This window comes from Muscardinus avellanarius (assembly GCF_963383645.1).
Source record: "Muscardinus avellanarius genome assembly, chromosome: 6".
Taxonomy (NCBI): domain Eukaryota; kingdom Metazoa; phylum Chordata; class Mammalia; order Rodentia; family Gliridae; genus Muscardinus; species Muscardinus avellanarius.
The window spans coordinates 44,301,799-44,319,128 of NC_137791.1; the positions used below are offsets into that span (position 1 = coordinate 44,301,799).

Here is a 17,330-nt window from a genome sequence, read left to right on the forward strand (position 1 = left end):
CCATGGACCAGATAGACTCAGAAAACAACCTCGCTACACAGGCAAAAAAGTGGTGCTGAGAGAGAAACTAGTACCCAGGAGGCCACAAAACTAGTACCCAGGAGGATTGCAAGTTCACAGCCAGCCTCAGCTACTTGAGAGGCCCTCTGCAACTTAGTGAGACACTGTTTCTTTTTTTTTTTTTCTTTTTTTTTTTTTTGCGGGTCTGGGGATGGAACCCAGGGGCATTTGACCTCCGAGCTACACCCTCTGCCCTATTTTTTATTCTTTATTTTGAAACCGAGTCTCACTGAGTTGCAGAGTGCCTCACTGAGTAGCTGAGGCTGTCCATGAACCGTGATCCCCCAGGTCTCAACCTCCCAAATGCTGGGATTACAAGCGTGCGCCACCACGCCCGGCTCGACATTGTTTCAAAATAAAAGAATAAAACAGGTCTGTCTGGAGGTGTAGCTCAGAGGTAGAAAGCCCCTGGGTTCCATCCCTAGTAACACACACACACACACACACACACAACATAGTGTTAGACCAATGAATCTCAAAGCAGTGTGTGATTTTAAATAAAACATTTAGTATCAACGACAAGGTTTTCTCAACAGTTGAGCTTCATTCTGTCATTTCAAAATGGTAGCTAAGAAAAACTGCTAAAGTAGGTCTAAAAACCATGATAATAGAATACTGGGACCAAGTTTTGAAAATGGAATTTACGTAGCCGAATGGGTTATTTCAAAGTATATGTGTTTTATTCCATTGTTCAAGACTTTGGGTGGGGTACTGGGTTGAATTCAAGCATTCTACCTCCAAGCTACACCCAGCCCTTTTTTAATTTGAAATAGAGTCTCATTAAGTTGCTGAGGCTGGCCTTGAACCTGCAGTCCTACTGTCTCAGCCTCCCAAGCACTGGGATGTCAGACAGGTGCCACCACATTGGACTGTTCAAGGCCTTTTTAACTACATACACATTACTACTTATGTAGCAGCAATGCCTATTTGCAATAAAATTAGTCCCATAAAATTATAGCCACACCTTATATTTTTGATAGACTTAATCAGTTACTTAGATTGAAATGTTAAGAGGATTAAAATCAAGGTGGGACAAAACAAAAGCTTTTTTCAAATGTGTGAAGAGTGTAACATACACAGAGAAAGCATAATTGGCGTATGTTATTGTATAAGCCGTGACTAACATACCGGTTCTTCCCTCCCAATGATGAGTGGGTGAATCTCAAATGGGTTTCTGGAAGCTGACATGGTAGTCAAAAAACTTTCTACTTAGCAGAATCCAGCTGAGAATTCTTTTATAACACCAGATCTGTAAATCTTAGTTTCTCAGTTTCCACACCTGGTTCTGCCTTACCTTAGACTTCATTCAACACAGTATACCTTACAATTGGTGTTAAAATAAGTTAGCCAACCATTTTCCTTTGAGAAACCTTTTTTTTCATTCTTTTCATAATACTGGGGATTGAACCCAGGACATTCTATCTCAGAGCTACACCCCTAGCCCTACTTTATTTTTATTTTTTGACAGAGTCTCACCACACTTAAGTTGCTGAGGCTGGCCTTAAACCTGCAATTCTCCATTTCACCCTCCCAAGTACTGGGATTACAGACATATGCCACTGTGCCTGGCAAGAAACTATTAATGATTTTCATTTATTTTTATTATTCATTTATTATTTGGGGGGCCCTGGGGATTAAACCCAGGGGCACTCTACCTCTGAACGACACCCCTAGCCCTTATTTTTTATTTTGAAACAGGGTCTTGCTAAGTTGCTGAGGGCTGGCCTCAAACCTGACATCCTCCTGTCTTAGCCTCCCAAATATTGGGATTACAGGCATGTGCCACCATGCCTGGCCCATAATTTTTTTTATGAAAACAAATTCATGAGTTTTAAGACTATCCTTCAGAGAATTCCATTGTACTGATAAATGAATTTCAGCTGATGGCTACACACAGATCCTTAGTTTTTCTTTTTCAACAAGTCATTTCATAATTTTTTTAAATTACAAAGTTTCATTTCCATGTGAATAAAAACATCACTAAGAAGCAGAAGAGAGGGAAAATAATGAAGTATTTAAGTATTACGTACCCAAACCAGTAGTTGCCATATGTCAACTCACGGCCGCCATTAGGAGGCGTGGAGGCCGGGCCCAGCAGCTCTGCCCAGACCCCTCCCTCCTCAGCAAGGGCAGCCCGACAGGGCAGTGCAAGGCGCCGGGCTCTCACTCAGGTTTGCTTTAAAACAGACCAAAGCCAACAGCAGTGGCTGGACTACGCGACACTGAAGTCCTGACTGGCTGGGCCCTCTCCCCCGGGCAGAGGCAGGCAGGGAAGCCACCCGAGTCCCAGGCTTACGTAGAGAAGGATGTTCAAAACTCTCTCCTGGTCCCTCCCAAACATGATGCCACCCCTCCCTGCCCCCATGCTGGCGGGCTGACAGTCATACTCTTGGGCCCTATCTTTTTCTTGGAATTCAGTGGTCAAGAGTGAAGCCGCTCCTGGCCAGGGCTCACGTAAAGGTCAGCTGCCGTGGGGCCAACTCGAGCGAGGGGCATGCTAGCTGATGCCGAGGCGTGTCTCTTTGTTTGGTAGGCGGTGTCCACAAGAATAGCACAGAAGCTTCGGAAAATGGGTTCTGGTGTGGTAGAAATGTGCTTGTGTATGTTTGTATGTATGAATTCTCCCACCCTGTAATACATTCAAATCTTTTTTCAAAAACTAAGCTCCCTTTTATCAATGAAGAAATGAAGAAAAGAAATCAACCATTAGAACTCTATGAAGACTTCAAACAGGACACCCATTTGGGGGAAAGTCCTGTCTGAAAATTTAGATTTGAGATTTTCAACTTTTCTCTTTTATATTTAATTTTATCATCAAAACCTAGATCTAATCTGGGCTCTGCTACAAAATATGTGGCCAACTTGGGCACATCACTTAAGCTCCCAGCTAATGAGGCCACTGGACCTCAGGGCTTCTGATGTCTTTCCAACCCCTAAATTCTATCTTGGAAGACACTTTCTCAAGCCAATGATTAAAAGAAGCTTATGTTACATTATTTCACTTTGTTGGCAAAGAAGAAACAGATGTTCCTTAAAAATCACTCTCAGCACCCTTATTACTACTTTACTGGAAATGTGGAATGGACAGCCATGGGCAGCTTTACACAAACGCCTTCTGTGGTTCCTTCCCGCGGCTGCCACTTTATAAAATAACAGGCCCGAGAAGATGGGGCACAGCTTCTACCCAAATACCAACCTTCTATATTTATATCATTTAAGCATTCATAACTAAATTATATGTCTTTTTATTCAAATTTTCACAGATTAAAAGATTGTATTTTATTAGGATACATTTATAGGCAGTTTGTAGCACTGATTTTTTTATGAAAAAAACAAAACCCAGTAATGGTTAGGATTTGCAGATCTGAGTGAGCATGAAAACAGACTTCTTCCTGCAAAGCAAACACAGATACTTTCCCACCAATTCAGCACAGCGTCTTAATGATGAGTTGAATAAAAGCATTAACATCTCAGGTCGCTGGCCTGGATGCAGAGAAAGGCTCAAAGCTGCAGGCAGCAGCACCAGGCTCTCAGAAAGGCGCCTCGCAGGCTCGCGTGCCACCCTTGCAGTCCAGTGCGCGTGCACCCAGGTGTGTGCCGGCTCCGCTCACTGGGGGGGTGCGGCTTCCTCCTGAGCGAGCAGATCGGGCAATGTGTACAAAGATGGCAAGGCTCGAAAACAACATTTGTTCAAAGGCACCAAGGGCGTAAAGCTTTTTAGAAAATACATAGAAACAAACTAAAAAAGGGATTTAGTTCTCCACGGAGGAATCTGTCACTACTGTAACTAGTGAATCAATTATTTCAGATAGATTACACTAGAAAAGCCCACTGAAGGGGCCGCGGGCATGAGGGGCCAGCTGAAGGGCATCCCTGCGCCCCGGCCCTGGCAGCCAGGGCGGCTCACCCAGCTTTCTCCCCACGCCAGAGAAGCTGCACATCAGTTGTACTTGTAAAATCCTTCTCCTGTCTTCTTGCCCAGCTTCTTCTCTGCTACCAGCTTATTCAGCGATTGGCTGGGCTGAAACAGTGGGTTCTTTGCATCCAGTTCATGCCATCCTATTAAGAAGAGAGGCAAAGCAGGGGTTATTTTTACCTCCACAGTTGCAGGGCAATCTGCATCAGGGTGTAAAGAGGGGCCCCATTCACATGGGAGCCCAGGGCATGCTGCCTAGTCGGGCCACCATGGCAGAGGCACAAGGCCGGCCTCGCTGTGAAGCTGTGGCTGCTGCAGCCCTGCGCCCTCGGAGCCAGCTCTGTTACGCCCTCCGCTATCAATCTCTTCCTAGAAGTCCCTCAAGGCCAAGTCTAAGAACACTGTAATAAAACCTTTAATTTGTTGGTTGTACTCCTAAACGGCACAGTTAACCTCCAGAATATGTGTTAAAATTCTGAATTCCTACCACCCACATTTTATATCAGCATAACATATTCAAAATTTCATATTTTGATTTGAACCCCAGTTCCTAACTATTTTTTGTGCGACGTGGAGTATTGAGTGAGCAATAATTCAACTTCAGTAGTTAATTTTTGTTTTAAGTACTAGGGATTTAACCAGGGAGGTTCTACCTCCAAGCTATGCCGCCAGGCCTTTTTAATTTTTATTTTGGAACAGGGTCTTGCTAGGTTACTGAGGCTGTCCTCAAATCTGCAATCCCTCTGTCTCTGCCTCCCACATACTGGGATTATAGGCATGTGCCACCACCCAGTTTAGTAGTTAAGTTTTAATAATTATTTTTATCTGGTCTTCAGAACCACTACTTCAGAATGAATATATTTTAAAAACATAGTTGTGTATCTTAATTGCATTGGAGGTTACTTACACTCATGTGATAAAATGGCAGCACACCAATGTCAATTTTCTGATTTTGATGCTGTACTATGGCCGCAGAGGATATAACCATGGGGGAAACTGGGTGATGGGTATACCACAGACTCTGCCTGTGCTATCTTTGCAACTTCCTGTGAATCCATTATTTCAATATTAAAAATTAAGAATATAGTCACCCTGGTAAGAGATATGATAGGCAGTCATTCTCCCTTCTCTTACCATCTGGTAACTTGACAGCCTGGTGTTTATGGTTTGGATACAACCTGCCCTCCAAAGCTCGTGTGCTAGAGCTTGGCCCCAGTGGCAGTGCCGCAGTGCTGGACCATGTAAGAAATGGCCCACAAAGCTACGCGTGGTGGCGCACGCTTGTAATCCCAGCCTTTGGGAGGCTGAGACAGGAGGATCATGGTTCGCGAACAGTCTCAGCTACTCAGTGAGGCCCTTTGCAACTCAGTGAGATCCTTTCAAAATAAAGAATTAAGAAAAAAATAGGAATGGAGGTATAGCTTGGAGGTAGAATGCCCCTGGGTTCCATCCCCAATACCGCAAAAAAAAAAAAAAAAAAAAAAAAAAAAGAAGTGAGGTGTAGTTCCTGGGGGCTCCACCCTCAAGAATGGACTAATGCTGCCTCTCAGGAATGATCAGGTCTCCACTGACTACATCAGCTCTTGGGAGCAAGGGCTGGTTTGTTTGTTTGTTTGTTTGTGGGTCTGGGGATGGAACCCAGGGGCATTTAACCTCCAAGCTACACCTCCTGCCCTGTTTTTTATTCTTTATTTTGAAACAGGATCTCACTAAATTGCGGAGGGCCTCACTAAGTAGCTGAGGCTGTCCGTGAACCATGATCCTCCGGTCTCAGTCTCCCAAATGCTGGGATTACAAGTGTGAGCCACCATGCCCGGCTGAGTGGGCTGCTTTAAGTCAAGGCCAGCCCACAGCTTGGCCCCCCTACACAAGCCTGTTCCCCTTCCCACTTCTCCACAGGCCCCAACCCACACAGCCAGCAGAGCTCTTGCCCAAACCCCATTCCTTGCTAATGACTTTCCACCAATGAGAATCATAAGTCAAATTTTCTCTTCTTTTTTCCTTTTTGTGGTGCTGGGGACAGAACCTGGGGTCTTACACATGTGAGGCAAGCACTCTACCACTGAGTTACACCCCCAGCCCTACCTCTTTTCTTTATAAAGTACCCATCCTCAAGTATTCTATTATGGTAACACAAAATGGAGCAAGGTATCTGGTGAGGCAGGTAAAGATTCTTACTAACCCCTCCCTTTTATTTGGTGGGTCTGGGGATGGAACCAGGGGTATATGACCACGAGCTACATCCCTGCCCTATTTTTTCTTTATTCTTTATTTTGAAACCGGGTCTCATTGAGTTGCAGAGAGCCTCACTAAGTAGCTGAGGCTGTCCGTGAACCGCGATCCTCCGGTCTCAGCCTCCCAAATGCTAGGATTACAAGCATGCGCCACCACGCCCGGCTTAAAACCCTTTTTTTTTTTTTTTTTTTTTTTTGGTGGTACTGAGGTTCCTGGAAGCCCTTCTACCTCCGGGCTACACTCCCAAACCTATTTTATACTTTTTTTGGAAACAGTATCTCTTAAGCCAGTATGGCTGGCTTCGAACCTGCGTGAGCCTCCTGTCTCTGCCTCCCAAGTGCGGGGATTACAAGCGTGGGCCACCACGCCCGGCTAAAACCCTTTTTAATTTGTTTTAAATAGGCCTTATAATTTTGTTTTGTGTGTGTGGTACTGGGGATGGAACCCAGGGGTTTTGCTACGTCTGGGCTATACTCCCATACCTATTTTATACTTTATTTGGAAACAGAGTCTCACTAAGTTGCTGAGAGCCTCACTAAGTAGCTGAGGCTGGCTTCAGACCTGTGCGATCCTCCTGTCTCAGCTTCCCAAGCATGGGGATTACAAGTGTGCGCTACCATGCCTGGCTTAGGCCTTATAATTTGCTTATAATTTGTAATTCAAAAAGACTACTTCAACTCAATTTAAAAAAAAAAAGACAAAGGGTTCCAAGTCTTACCGTCCAGGATGAACTTTGTAGTATCCAGCCCAACGTAATCAAGCAGCTCAAATGGACCCATGGGGTACCCAGCTCCCAGCTTCATTGCAGTGTCAATGTCCTCCTTGGATGCATCACCTAAAAAGCAGCACCGTGTCACCACAACCCTTCCCAAAGCCCATCATGGGCTTAACCCAGTAATTTCCGGAATTTTTTTTAATCAACTTTCATATTTGAAAAATATCCACAGACCATGTTTCTAGCTTGGGCAAGAGTTCATCTCAGAGGTTAGGTATGTGCCATACAGTCACAAGCTTTTCAGGGTATTGGCACCATGTGAGGTGAGCTCTAGAGCTCTGTGACCTTGTTCCAAGAGAGCAAAAGCCCCGGGCCTTCCTAATAGATTGGGATTTTCCAACTCTGGGATCATTTCTATAATATCATTTAATGCTAGAGATTTCTAACTCATAAGTGGGCCTTAAACACACACATAAACTAAGATTTTATTCTGTATGTGTTACATGTGCATTTTTGTTTTTTTCTTGTTTTTACAAGTAACAAGCATTCTCCTAGAACCATATTCCCACAAACCCTTTAGTTAAGACAAAAATTATCTAAAGAAAGCTCAAACCTCCTCTACGATCATGTTACAGTTGGGACCCGGACTGTCCCACAGAAGCTCACATGCTGAAGCCTTGGTCTGTGTTTACAGTGCTCAGGGTGGGGCGTGATCAGATCACAGGCTCAGACCTCAGCAGTGGGCTAGCCATTCTGTGGATTCGTAATTTTAACAGACCATGGGAGGAGGCGAGGCATGGCTGGAGGAAGGAGGTCACTGGGGGTGTGCCCTCAGGGACTACAGCTTGTCTCCAGCTCCCCACCCACCTCCCTGCTGCCAGGAGTTGAGCAGCTTCTCTGTCACACCCTACCACCACCATGTTCTGCCTCATAGCTCTGGCTTTAAGCCATGGGCTAAAACCTCTGAAACCAGCCGGGCGTGGTGGCCCACGCTTGTAATCCTCACACTTGGGAGGCGGAGACAGGAGGATCGCGCAGGTTCGAAGCCAGCCGTGCTGGCGTAAGAGACCCTGTTTCAAAAATATAAAATAGGTCTGGGAGTGTAGCCCGGAGGAAGAAGGGCTTCCAGGAACCCCGGTACCACCAAAAAAAATAAAAATAAAAAAAATAAAACCTCTGAAACTGTGAGCTGAAATAAACCTTTCCTCCTCTAGCCTGCTCCTGTCAAGTATCTCAGTCACAGCAATGAAAGTTGACTAACAAGCTGTCATGCACTAACAAAGTGTGTTGTTGACTAAGACAAGGAATCAGTGGGCTTTTCCTCTGGAATTTTCCCTGTGCTATCCCTGGGCCACAGAGGTCTTTATAGAAAACCACCTGTGGGTCCCTTCTCCAAAATAGAAACTGAAATGTTCTATCACAAGTAACTCTCTAGAACTTTGTTTTGCAGTATAAATAGTCAATCAAACTAAAGATAAATAAAGTGAGCTGACATGGTGGTGTACATTTGTTATCCCAGTACTTAGAAGGCTGAGGCAAAAGGGGTGCCAGCCTCAGCTACTTAGTGAGACTCTGCTTCAAAATAAAGAATGAAAAATAGGGTTGTGGTTCAATCCCCACTATCAAATAAATAAATAAATAAAATGTTAAAATAGTATTTCACACCAAAAATTTAGGCATAAGGAGCAAGAAACACTTTAACACCAATAAAAACTTTTTTTTTCCTTTGTAGTATTGGGGATGGAACTCAGGAGGATCTACCTCCAAGCTACATCCCTAGCCCTATTTTATTTTTTTTTAATTTTTATTTTTTTGTAGTACCATGGAACGAACCCGGGGCATTCTACCTCTGAGCCATACCCCCAGCTCTATTTTTTCTTCTTTATTTTGAAACAGGGTCTCACTGAGTTGCAAAGGGCCTCACTAAGTAGCTGAGGCTGCCCTTGAACCGTGATCCTCCTGTGTCAGCCTCCCGAATGCTGGGATTACAAGTGTGAGCCACATGCCTGGCTTATTCTTTATTTTGAAACAGGGTCTCACAAGTTGCTGAGGCTGGCTGCAAGCCTGCAATCTTCCTGTCTCAGCCTCCTAAGTACTGGGATTACAAACGTGCACCACCATGCCTGGCTTAAAACTTTTTTTTGTAAAGTATATCAAGTACTAAACTAAAGTAATGCTGAAGGATTTTAGATCAACTTAAGGTGATAAAAATACCACCTGATTGTTTTCTATGGGTGATACTATAAGTACTATACTAGGATGAAACCTCTGAGAAATTATGATTTGAGGACATAAGAAAGTAAAAATAAAAATGATCACTAAGCCAGGGAGGGAGGGACAGGGAGGGAGTGGGGTGGGAATTGGGTAGGGGTTAAATCAGGAGGTGTACATGTATGTACACACAAGTTTTTTATACCAATATGATGTATGAATATAATGCACCAATAAAAAATTTTAAAAAATTTAAAAATCAAAAGATAACTTATAAAATATTAAATAAAAATTATTGATAAACATTAAAAAAGATCACTAGTATGAGTTTTACCAGGTAGCCTCATGGATTCATTCACCTTTTTGTTTATATCTGTGATATAATGGGCACCAGAGACTCAGAGGAAGAGGAAGAACAAGATGAGCACTCAAAGTTCTTGTGACAAAATGGAAGGATCAGAATGCACAAACCAAACCTCAACCTGGCAAGCGCTCAGCAGTCACAAGGATTAACATGGCTCTGTGTGAGCAAATGCAGGCACATTCTTCACCAAAGCAACCCTCCATCCTCAAGGCCTGGATTCCAAAGAGCGAAGAGATACTCAAGAGAAGAGGCGGCGAGGAAGGCGTGGCAGGCAGACGGGACAGCACGCACACGGCAACATGGGAAGGGACATGGCACACTCGGGCTGTGGCTCCACTGCTCAGAAGCAGATGCTGCTCAAGAGTTCCAAGATCTGCAGCTCGATGGTGGTCCAGCTGTCTCCAGATGCTGGGGGCGCCCGCCCTGCGGCTCCAGCCCCAGGGCTTAGCACTGCTGCTCCCTGCACACCTCTGCAGGGCTCAGTCAGGTGCTCCTCATCAGAGCCTCCCCTGCCCTCTGCCAGGGACAGCAGCTGCCACAACTCCAGGCTACGACTCAACCATCCCTGGACCTGTCTCCACAATTCCTATTCATAGCCTAACACTTCTCTACTGGTTCAGTTATATGGAGAGTTTCCAGAATAAAATGCAGGCTCCCTACAGACAGAGGTCTAACACCTCAATGGTTTCATCTTACCAAAAGTCACCAAGCCAAATCAATTATCAAAGACAGGGCAATGAGCCCTAGAGGCAAGACTGCAATTCCAGGGTCAGCAACTCACTTTTAAAGACTATTTTATTTCCAAATATAATACGTAGAATATTATAGAAAAAAAAAACACCTAAAAAGATTTACAAAGTCAACAGACCTCTAAACATTCTGTTCTAATATAGAACAAAAGAGGCAAAAAGAAAGCTGGGTATGATGGTGCATACTTGTAATCTCAGTACTTGAGAGGTTGAGATAGGAGGATCACAGGTTCAAAGCCAGCCTTGGCAACTTAGCAAGGCTCTCAGCAACCTAGTGAGACCCTATTTCCAAATAAGAAACAAATTTTTTTAAAAAAGTATGGGAGTGTATCTTGAAGGTAGAATGACTCTGGGTTCAATCCCCAGTGTGCAAAAAAATAAAAAAATGAAAAAAGAGAAAAATAAAAGACACAGAGACTGTGGACAAGTCAGAGTTAAATGGGGCACCACATTTTAGACCAGTAATTCCTAAACTTTAAAGTACTTCTCTGACATTCTGACATGCCCTCCACAGCAAACACACTTGCATGCACACACACGTGCACACACACACACACACACATCAATGCATCAATGTCAGGAGGATCATGGGATACCTGTCCCCCCACCCCCCAGGTAAAGAGCCCTTAACAGCCTCCACAAGACTTAAGAAAAGCTCTCAGTGAGCTGAGAAATGTGCACTGGGGTCTGCCTCAACACTGCCTCTTCCTCCAGTTCACCAGCACCACCTGCCAACCACACTTGGCATTGCAGGCAGAGCTCCTGCAACAGGACCAGGGAGTTGGTGGCCCCTCCATCCTAAATGCCTGTTCTATGCAAGCATTTTGGGGACTCGGATACCATCCTAGAAAAGTGTACAATAAGAGAAGCAGATATGTGCCATGCCACAGAGAAAGGAGTGGCAAGCAGCCTGAGGGAGGGACAGCCGAAGTAGAAAGCTGGGACTATGGACAAGGCCCAGCGTGGCACTCAGAGGACACTGGGTGGGGTCTTGTGAGGAAGCTGGGAGTTGGCATGTGGAGACCAGGGCAGAGGGTGAGGAGAACAGAACGAGCATCTGGCCACAGCTTGTATACAGCTACCAGAGAACCATCGCACGTGTCCTGAGCGGGGTGGCGACGGACAAGCCAGCATGGCCCTCCTAAGAGCTTCCGTGTGGCCCACGACCTGCCGGAGCTGACCAGGCGGACAGCAGCAGACCTCCTGTCCTGCAGGAGCATGTGTTTCTGACCACCACTGCCAGGCCTCTGCCACAGCGTGAAGAAGGAGAGCAAGAGGGGGAAGAGGACAGCGCTGAAGGCCCTGCGAAGGCCAGCGCAGGAGCCACGAGGCTGACAGCAGAGTAAGCGTGGGCCAGTTCCCTGGGGTGTGGCTGAGAGGTGATAGTGGGCACCTGTGGTGACCTGTGGTGTCCTGAAAGCTGTCCAGAAACTAGACATCCTTTCAACGAGCCTCTACCACACAGAGCAGCCTCGGCCACCCCCAGGCCCCTGGTGTATTAGTAGTGTGGCACAAAAAAGCTCTCCCGGAGGAGTGGGGAAGGAAGTTGCAGCATCTGCAGAGGCTTGGCCCTGCTGCGCCATCCTGAGATGCCCAGCGTGGAATACAGGCAGGCATGGCGAGCAGTGTCTTCCTCGATAGGAGGAAGCCTTCTCGGCATGGGTAGGGGCACAAGATGGCTTTGTGAAAGACAGAGGTGACAGCAACTGCTTTGCTGCCTAAAGGAGCCTTACCATGGTGGCCTGGCTGGAGAAGTGAAGGCTGGCATGAAAAGGGAGCAGGCACGATGGGAGGAGTCAACAGTGACAAACAGCCAGGCATGGTGGCGCACACCTGTAATCACAGCTCTTGGGAGGCCGAGACAGGAGGACTGTAGTTTTGAGTACAGCCTCAACAACCTAGTGAGACCTTCAATGACTTAGCAAGACCTTGTTTCAGAATAAAACAATGAAACAGGGCCGAAGGTATAGCTCAGAGGCAGAATGCCCCAAGGCCCAATCCCCAGTATTAAAAAAAAAAAGTGACACAGATGTGGCACATGAAGAGAGCAGAGACCTCAAGGTCAGAGTGGAACTGCTGCGACCCAGCTACAGAGCTGCAAGTGGGTGGTGGGCAGCACCCTGTGTTGGCTGGATGAGGCGAGAACGGCAAGGTGGCAGAAGGGACACGGTAAGAGGCCGGGTGCCACCTAGGTGGTTCGGGCTCAGAGGCCTCAGAAGGCTGTGGAGAAAGGGGCCAGTGCACTGACAGACCGCCCAGGCAGCATCAAGCAAACTGAAAGCGCACGCCCTTCCAGCTGCCTCAGGTGGTCTGTGAGGGCAAGGACCCCTGCTGGCCGGAAAGCAGAAAAGAAAATGGCTCCTGCCTTCCATCAGACACCTGACACAAAGGAGAATGTATCCAAGGGACAGTGTTTCTGTGAGAAAACACCAGGAAGAGGTGGCTCATCCCCACACTACATTCTCGAACATTATCTCGAACGTTACATTTTACTTTAAAAAAACACAAGTGCCTTTCAAGGTATGGCATAATGCCACAGTTTCTTTGAGGAGTAATTAGGCATATTTGTTGATAGATAAACACAGAAGTGTTGGTTTGATCTTGGAGCAAAAGTAAGGCAACTGCTTCCATAAACCATAGAGAAAAATTTAATATTTAAGCAGATCTCGAGGAAGCAAATGTGCTTTCATCTCTCTGCAAGAGCTGGTATAAATGTTTTGTTTCAGAATTGACACTCTTCTCAGGAGTGAGTGTTTGTGAATGAAGTCACTGAAAACAATTACATGTGTTCTTATCCAGTTCCATTAGGCATTTCTGCCTTTAAAGAAGATATGACAGTTACCTTTTCAGAAAGAGGTAAGAGAAGGTATGCAGGAGAACACTTATTATAACCCTGGACCATGTCCCAAGTCTTAGGACTGCTATAACAGGAAAATCATTCCTTGCCTGTCCAATATAAAGGGAAATTTTAGAGCATTCTTAAAGTTTTTTTTAAAAAAAAGTGCATCATGAATCTCGGCAAGGTGGTGCACATCTATAATCCGAGTACTTGAGAGACTGAAACAAGAAGATTGCAGGTTCTAGGCTGGTCTCAACAACTTAGTGAGACCCTTTTTCAAAACAAAACATGAAGTTGGGTGTAGTGACACACGCTTGTAATCTCTGCATTTGGGAGGCCGAGACAGGAGGACTGTGGTTCACAGACACCCTCAGCTACTTAGTGAGGCCCTTTGCAACTCAGGGAGACTCTGTTTCAAGATAAAGAATAAAAAATAGGGCTGGGGGTGTAGTTCAGAGTAGAATGCCCTGAAGTCCAACCCAAGTACCACACATACGCAGAAAAGGCAACAAGAAAAAGGGATTAGCGGGATAGTTCAGAGGCAGAATGCCCAGGTGTGTCATTACCTCATGAAATTCTTCAGTAAGGACAGACGTGGGGCTGTTAGAAACCACCCTTCCTACATACCAGCCCTAGCACTTACTCCTCTCACCTGTCATATAAATTTTATATCCTTTAGGAACTTTCAGTGTCTTCTAGCCTAGTGATTTTTACATTTTTCTTGTATGTGTGAAGCAGTACACTTTTAACCAAAGGCAGAGAGCCAGGATATTGAGCCCGGTCAGCCATGCAATTGCTCTGTCTGGGACCACAGCGCAGGGCCCCAGAGCCACCTGTCAGAGGCTTCATGGGGAAGCAGGGGCCCTGGAAACAGTGACAGACTGTGGGGCTGGGCTGAGCTGGCACAGCTGGTAAATGGCAGCTCCTCCCGCTGCTCTGCACGACCCCGCTTTCCTACACACCGCATGAGAACTCCAGAGCCCAGCCTGGCTGAGGAAGGTACCTCGTTCATACAGCCTGATCGCTTCCAGGAGGTATGGCACCAGGAGACGGTTCACAATAAATCCAGGCGTGTCCTGTTATAGGAGAGGAAAAGAATAGGGACTTTTTGTTAAACTTGATCTTCTGTGAAGTCACCAGATTGCCCCTTCCTATCCCTGAATGATGTTGCCCACATATATCAAACTACATACACTTTCAAACTTTCTCTTTATTTCTTTCTCAAATGACAATGCATCTTTATGCCTTTCCTCTTCCACTTCCCTTTTGGAGTCTAGGAAAAAAGCAAACTACCACTCCATATTGAACAATCCTCCAAAGAGTGCTACTTCCCAGGTTCCCAGGCTGCTCCTGGGCTCCCCAGTGTCCTCGTGTTCCCAGCACACACTGCAGTGTACTTGAGCTGGGGACAGGCGCCAGGGCAAAGGAGCAGGTCCCAGCGGGCTATTGGCTGTCATGGCACAACAGGCCACCTGAGAGTGTCTCGCTGGGATGATCTGTCCTGCATTCTCCTCTCATCGACTTCCCTCCCAATCAAACAACTGTTTCTCCAGAGGACTAGTGTGGGATTTTTATTTTACCTACTGAGCTCTTTGGTGGGCTTGTGAAGTCCAGCTTGGTAATGGTTTGGTGGTATTTATATGAGGCTAACTTCCACTAAGTAAAGGGTGCCTCCTCTTTTGTTAAAAGACTGCTGTTCCTGAGAGCAGAACTCTCCTCCCCCCGGCCTAGGCCCTGTATTCTGTCTTTGGCATACAATAGGCATGCCACCAACACATCTGTACTGAAGAGGAGCAGGATCCAGCACTCAGAGCAAACTGGCCTGGCCACATGTTGCCTGAAGTGAACAGTAAAGCAGCAGGGCTTGTACCTCCTTAAGTACAAGTTAAGCTGAAGCTGACCCCATCCCTCTAACCACAGCAGCACAGAGATGAACAAACGAGCCTTATTCACTTAACCAAAACTGTATTAATCACAACGGTGATGGTAACCTTATGACTGAGGCAAACCATGCTTTTCAACTTCAGAAAAGAACACAAAACACACCACATACAAAGGTAAAAGTCAGAAAGCAACCTGCAAAAAATATTTGCTTAAATTAGAATAGTTACTTTCTCTGTAGAAAGAGCTCATAGGAGCTGCCCAAGGCTGTTTGATAGTTACCTGTCTTATACATAAGAAGTAGAAGGTATAAAAAGTATAGTATAGTAAGTACATAAACCAGTAACATACTTGTTTATTATCAAGTATTATGTACTGTACATAATTGCATATGCCATACTTTTATGTGACTGGTTTTATGCCAGCATCGCCACAAGCACGTGAGTAATACCTGGCACTACAACTTCAGGATGGCTCTGGTATCCCGAGGTGGCAGGAATCTTCCGGCTTCAGTACAATCTTATGTGACCACCATCGTAAATGCTGTCTGCTACTGACTAAAACTCAGGTATGTGGCACATGACTGCAGTTACAGAAAAGTCTGCTGGCCCTTGTTCTATGTGTTGCCATATGCTCTAGACATGCCTCAAGATCCAGAAAGTCTCAAGATGTCACATAGCTAGGGTTCTCCAATTATCTAACAAGCACAATTTTTTGAGACCAAAGAGCTCCTATCCCTCCAGCCATGGGCACTCTGATGGGGGAAAAAGCTGCCACTCTCCATGAACTAACAAGTACGATGCTGAGGACAATCACTCATTGGACTTTTCCTGCACTTCTGTTTCCACCACTAGCTTCTAAGTGCTGATGTTCTTTCTAACACAATTACTATTTTCTTCCACTAGAAAAGCACAAGTGGGTAAGAAAATATAAATTAATATGTGATGAGTTTCAAGTTTAGGCAGTTTAAAACAGAAGTACCAAACAAAAAATAAGTGTTTAAAAATGAGACTCCTGGCCAGGGGTAAGGGCACATGCCTGCAACCCCAGCTACTTGAGAGGCTGAGCAGATTGCAGGTTCAAGACTAGCCTGAGCAACTTAGCAAGACCCTGTCTCAAAATAAAAAATAAAGAGGACTGGGAACGTAGCTCAGTGGTAGAAGACTTGGCAAGCATATGTGAGGTCCTGGGTTCAACCCCCAGCACCACACACACATAAAAAAAAAATCCCCAAACACTCTAATAATACACTTCACTGCTGAACTTGGGTGGGGGTGGGAAGGTGCAGCACATACAAGTCTGATCTCCTTGGCTGAACAGGGTCTACATCAACAGACGGCTTGTTCAGATGATTCTTGAATGATATGGCTTAATATACTACTGTACGTTCAAATATAAGATTAGTTTAGAAAGCAAAAGATGCCACGAGAACCATAACATAAAAGGCCATTGTCAAAAAACATTTATTTATAAACTTTGTTGTGGCATTTTATAATACAAAAGCTCCTTTAGAAAGACTGCAAAGTAATGCACGAGTACAATCCTTAAAGCCAATGGAGTAACTGAGGGTATAGTAACAGACTACCACTGCAGCAACTGGGGTCACTGTATATAAAATAACTGGGTATGTTAAAGGTGCGGGGAATCTGAAGGCCAAAACTGTTTTCCACACAAACATGCTTTTCATTGAAAAACAAAAGAACACAAAACAAGAACATACGCCACAATCCACTGAGAAGCACTTCATTAGTGCTACTTTGGCAGGTCGACCTCCTATCTTAGCGTTTCCCTAATCATTTGTGGTATTCTTTCTAAAAGTAAAGCCCTTGATTTCTGTTAGGAATGCATGCAGCCACCAGGCTGCATCTGACACAGGGTCCAACTCCCAGGGCAATCGCCGTTAAAGATAACAGGGCAATGAATATACAGCTGCTCATCAGAAGAAAAATGCTGGGGCCACACAGAAGTCCCGGCTGACTCTTCTACTCAGCTGAAGCCCTGTGCTCCATCTGGGCCTCTGACTATCCATCCACCTGACAGGCACAGCTTAGGAGCCTGGTTTCCTATCCCATAAACCAGAATGGAGGCATAGCCTGCTCTCCTAGCATATGGGCAAGCCTTCAGTAAACAGAGGTCTGTCTCTCATGTCACACTACTAAAAGTATTCTCATCAAGAATAAATCAGCTGGGAGTGGTGGCGCACACTTGTAATCACAGTATTCAGAAACTGAGACCAGAAGATCGCGGTTCGTGGACAACCTCAGCTACTTAGTGAGGCCCTCTGCAACTCAGTGAGACCCAGTTGGGGTGTAGCTTGGAGGTCGAATGCCCCTGGGTTCCATCCCCAGACCCGCAAAAAA

At 45.5% G+C, this 17,330-nt stretch overlaps 1 protein-coding gene across 1 annotated transcript in view; it reads right to left on the reverse strand.

Annotated features, from left to right (window-relative positions):
- Positions 1–4,000: 4,000 nt before the first annotated feature.
- The window catches only part of HADH (hydroxyacyl-CoA dehydrogenase), a gene marked incomplete at both ends in the record, with an annotated part of 54,446 nt that continues 41,116 nt past the window's right edge, over positions 4,001–17,330 (reverse strand). Inside the window, 3 exons of the mRNA XM_080697176.1 lie at positions 4,001–4,119; positions 6,930–7,046; positions 14,093–14,165. Coding sequence (XP_080553302.1) covers positions 4,001–4,119; positions 6,930–7,046; positions 14,093–14,165 — 309 coding nt within the window. The remainder of the gene's footprint in view (positions 4,120–6,929; positions 7,047–14,092; positions 14,166–17,330) is intronic.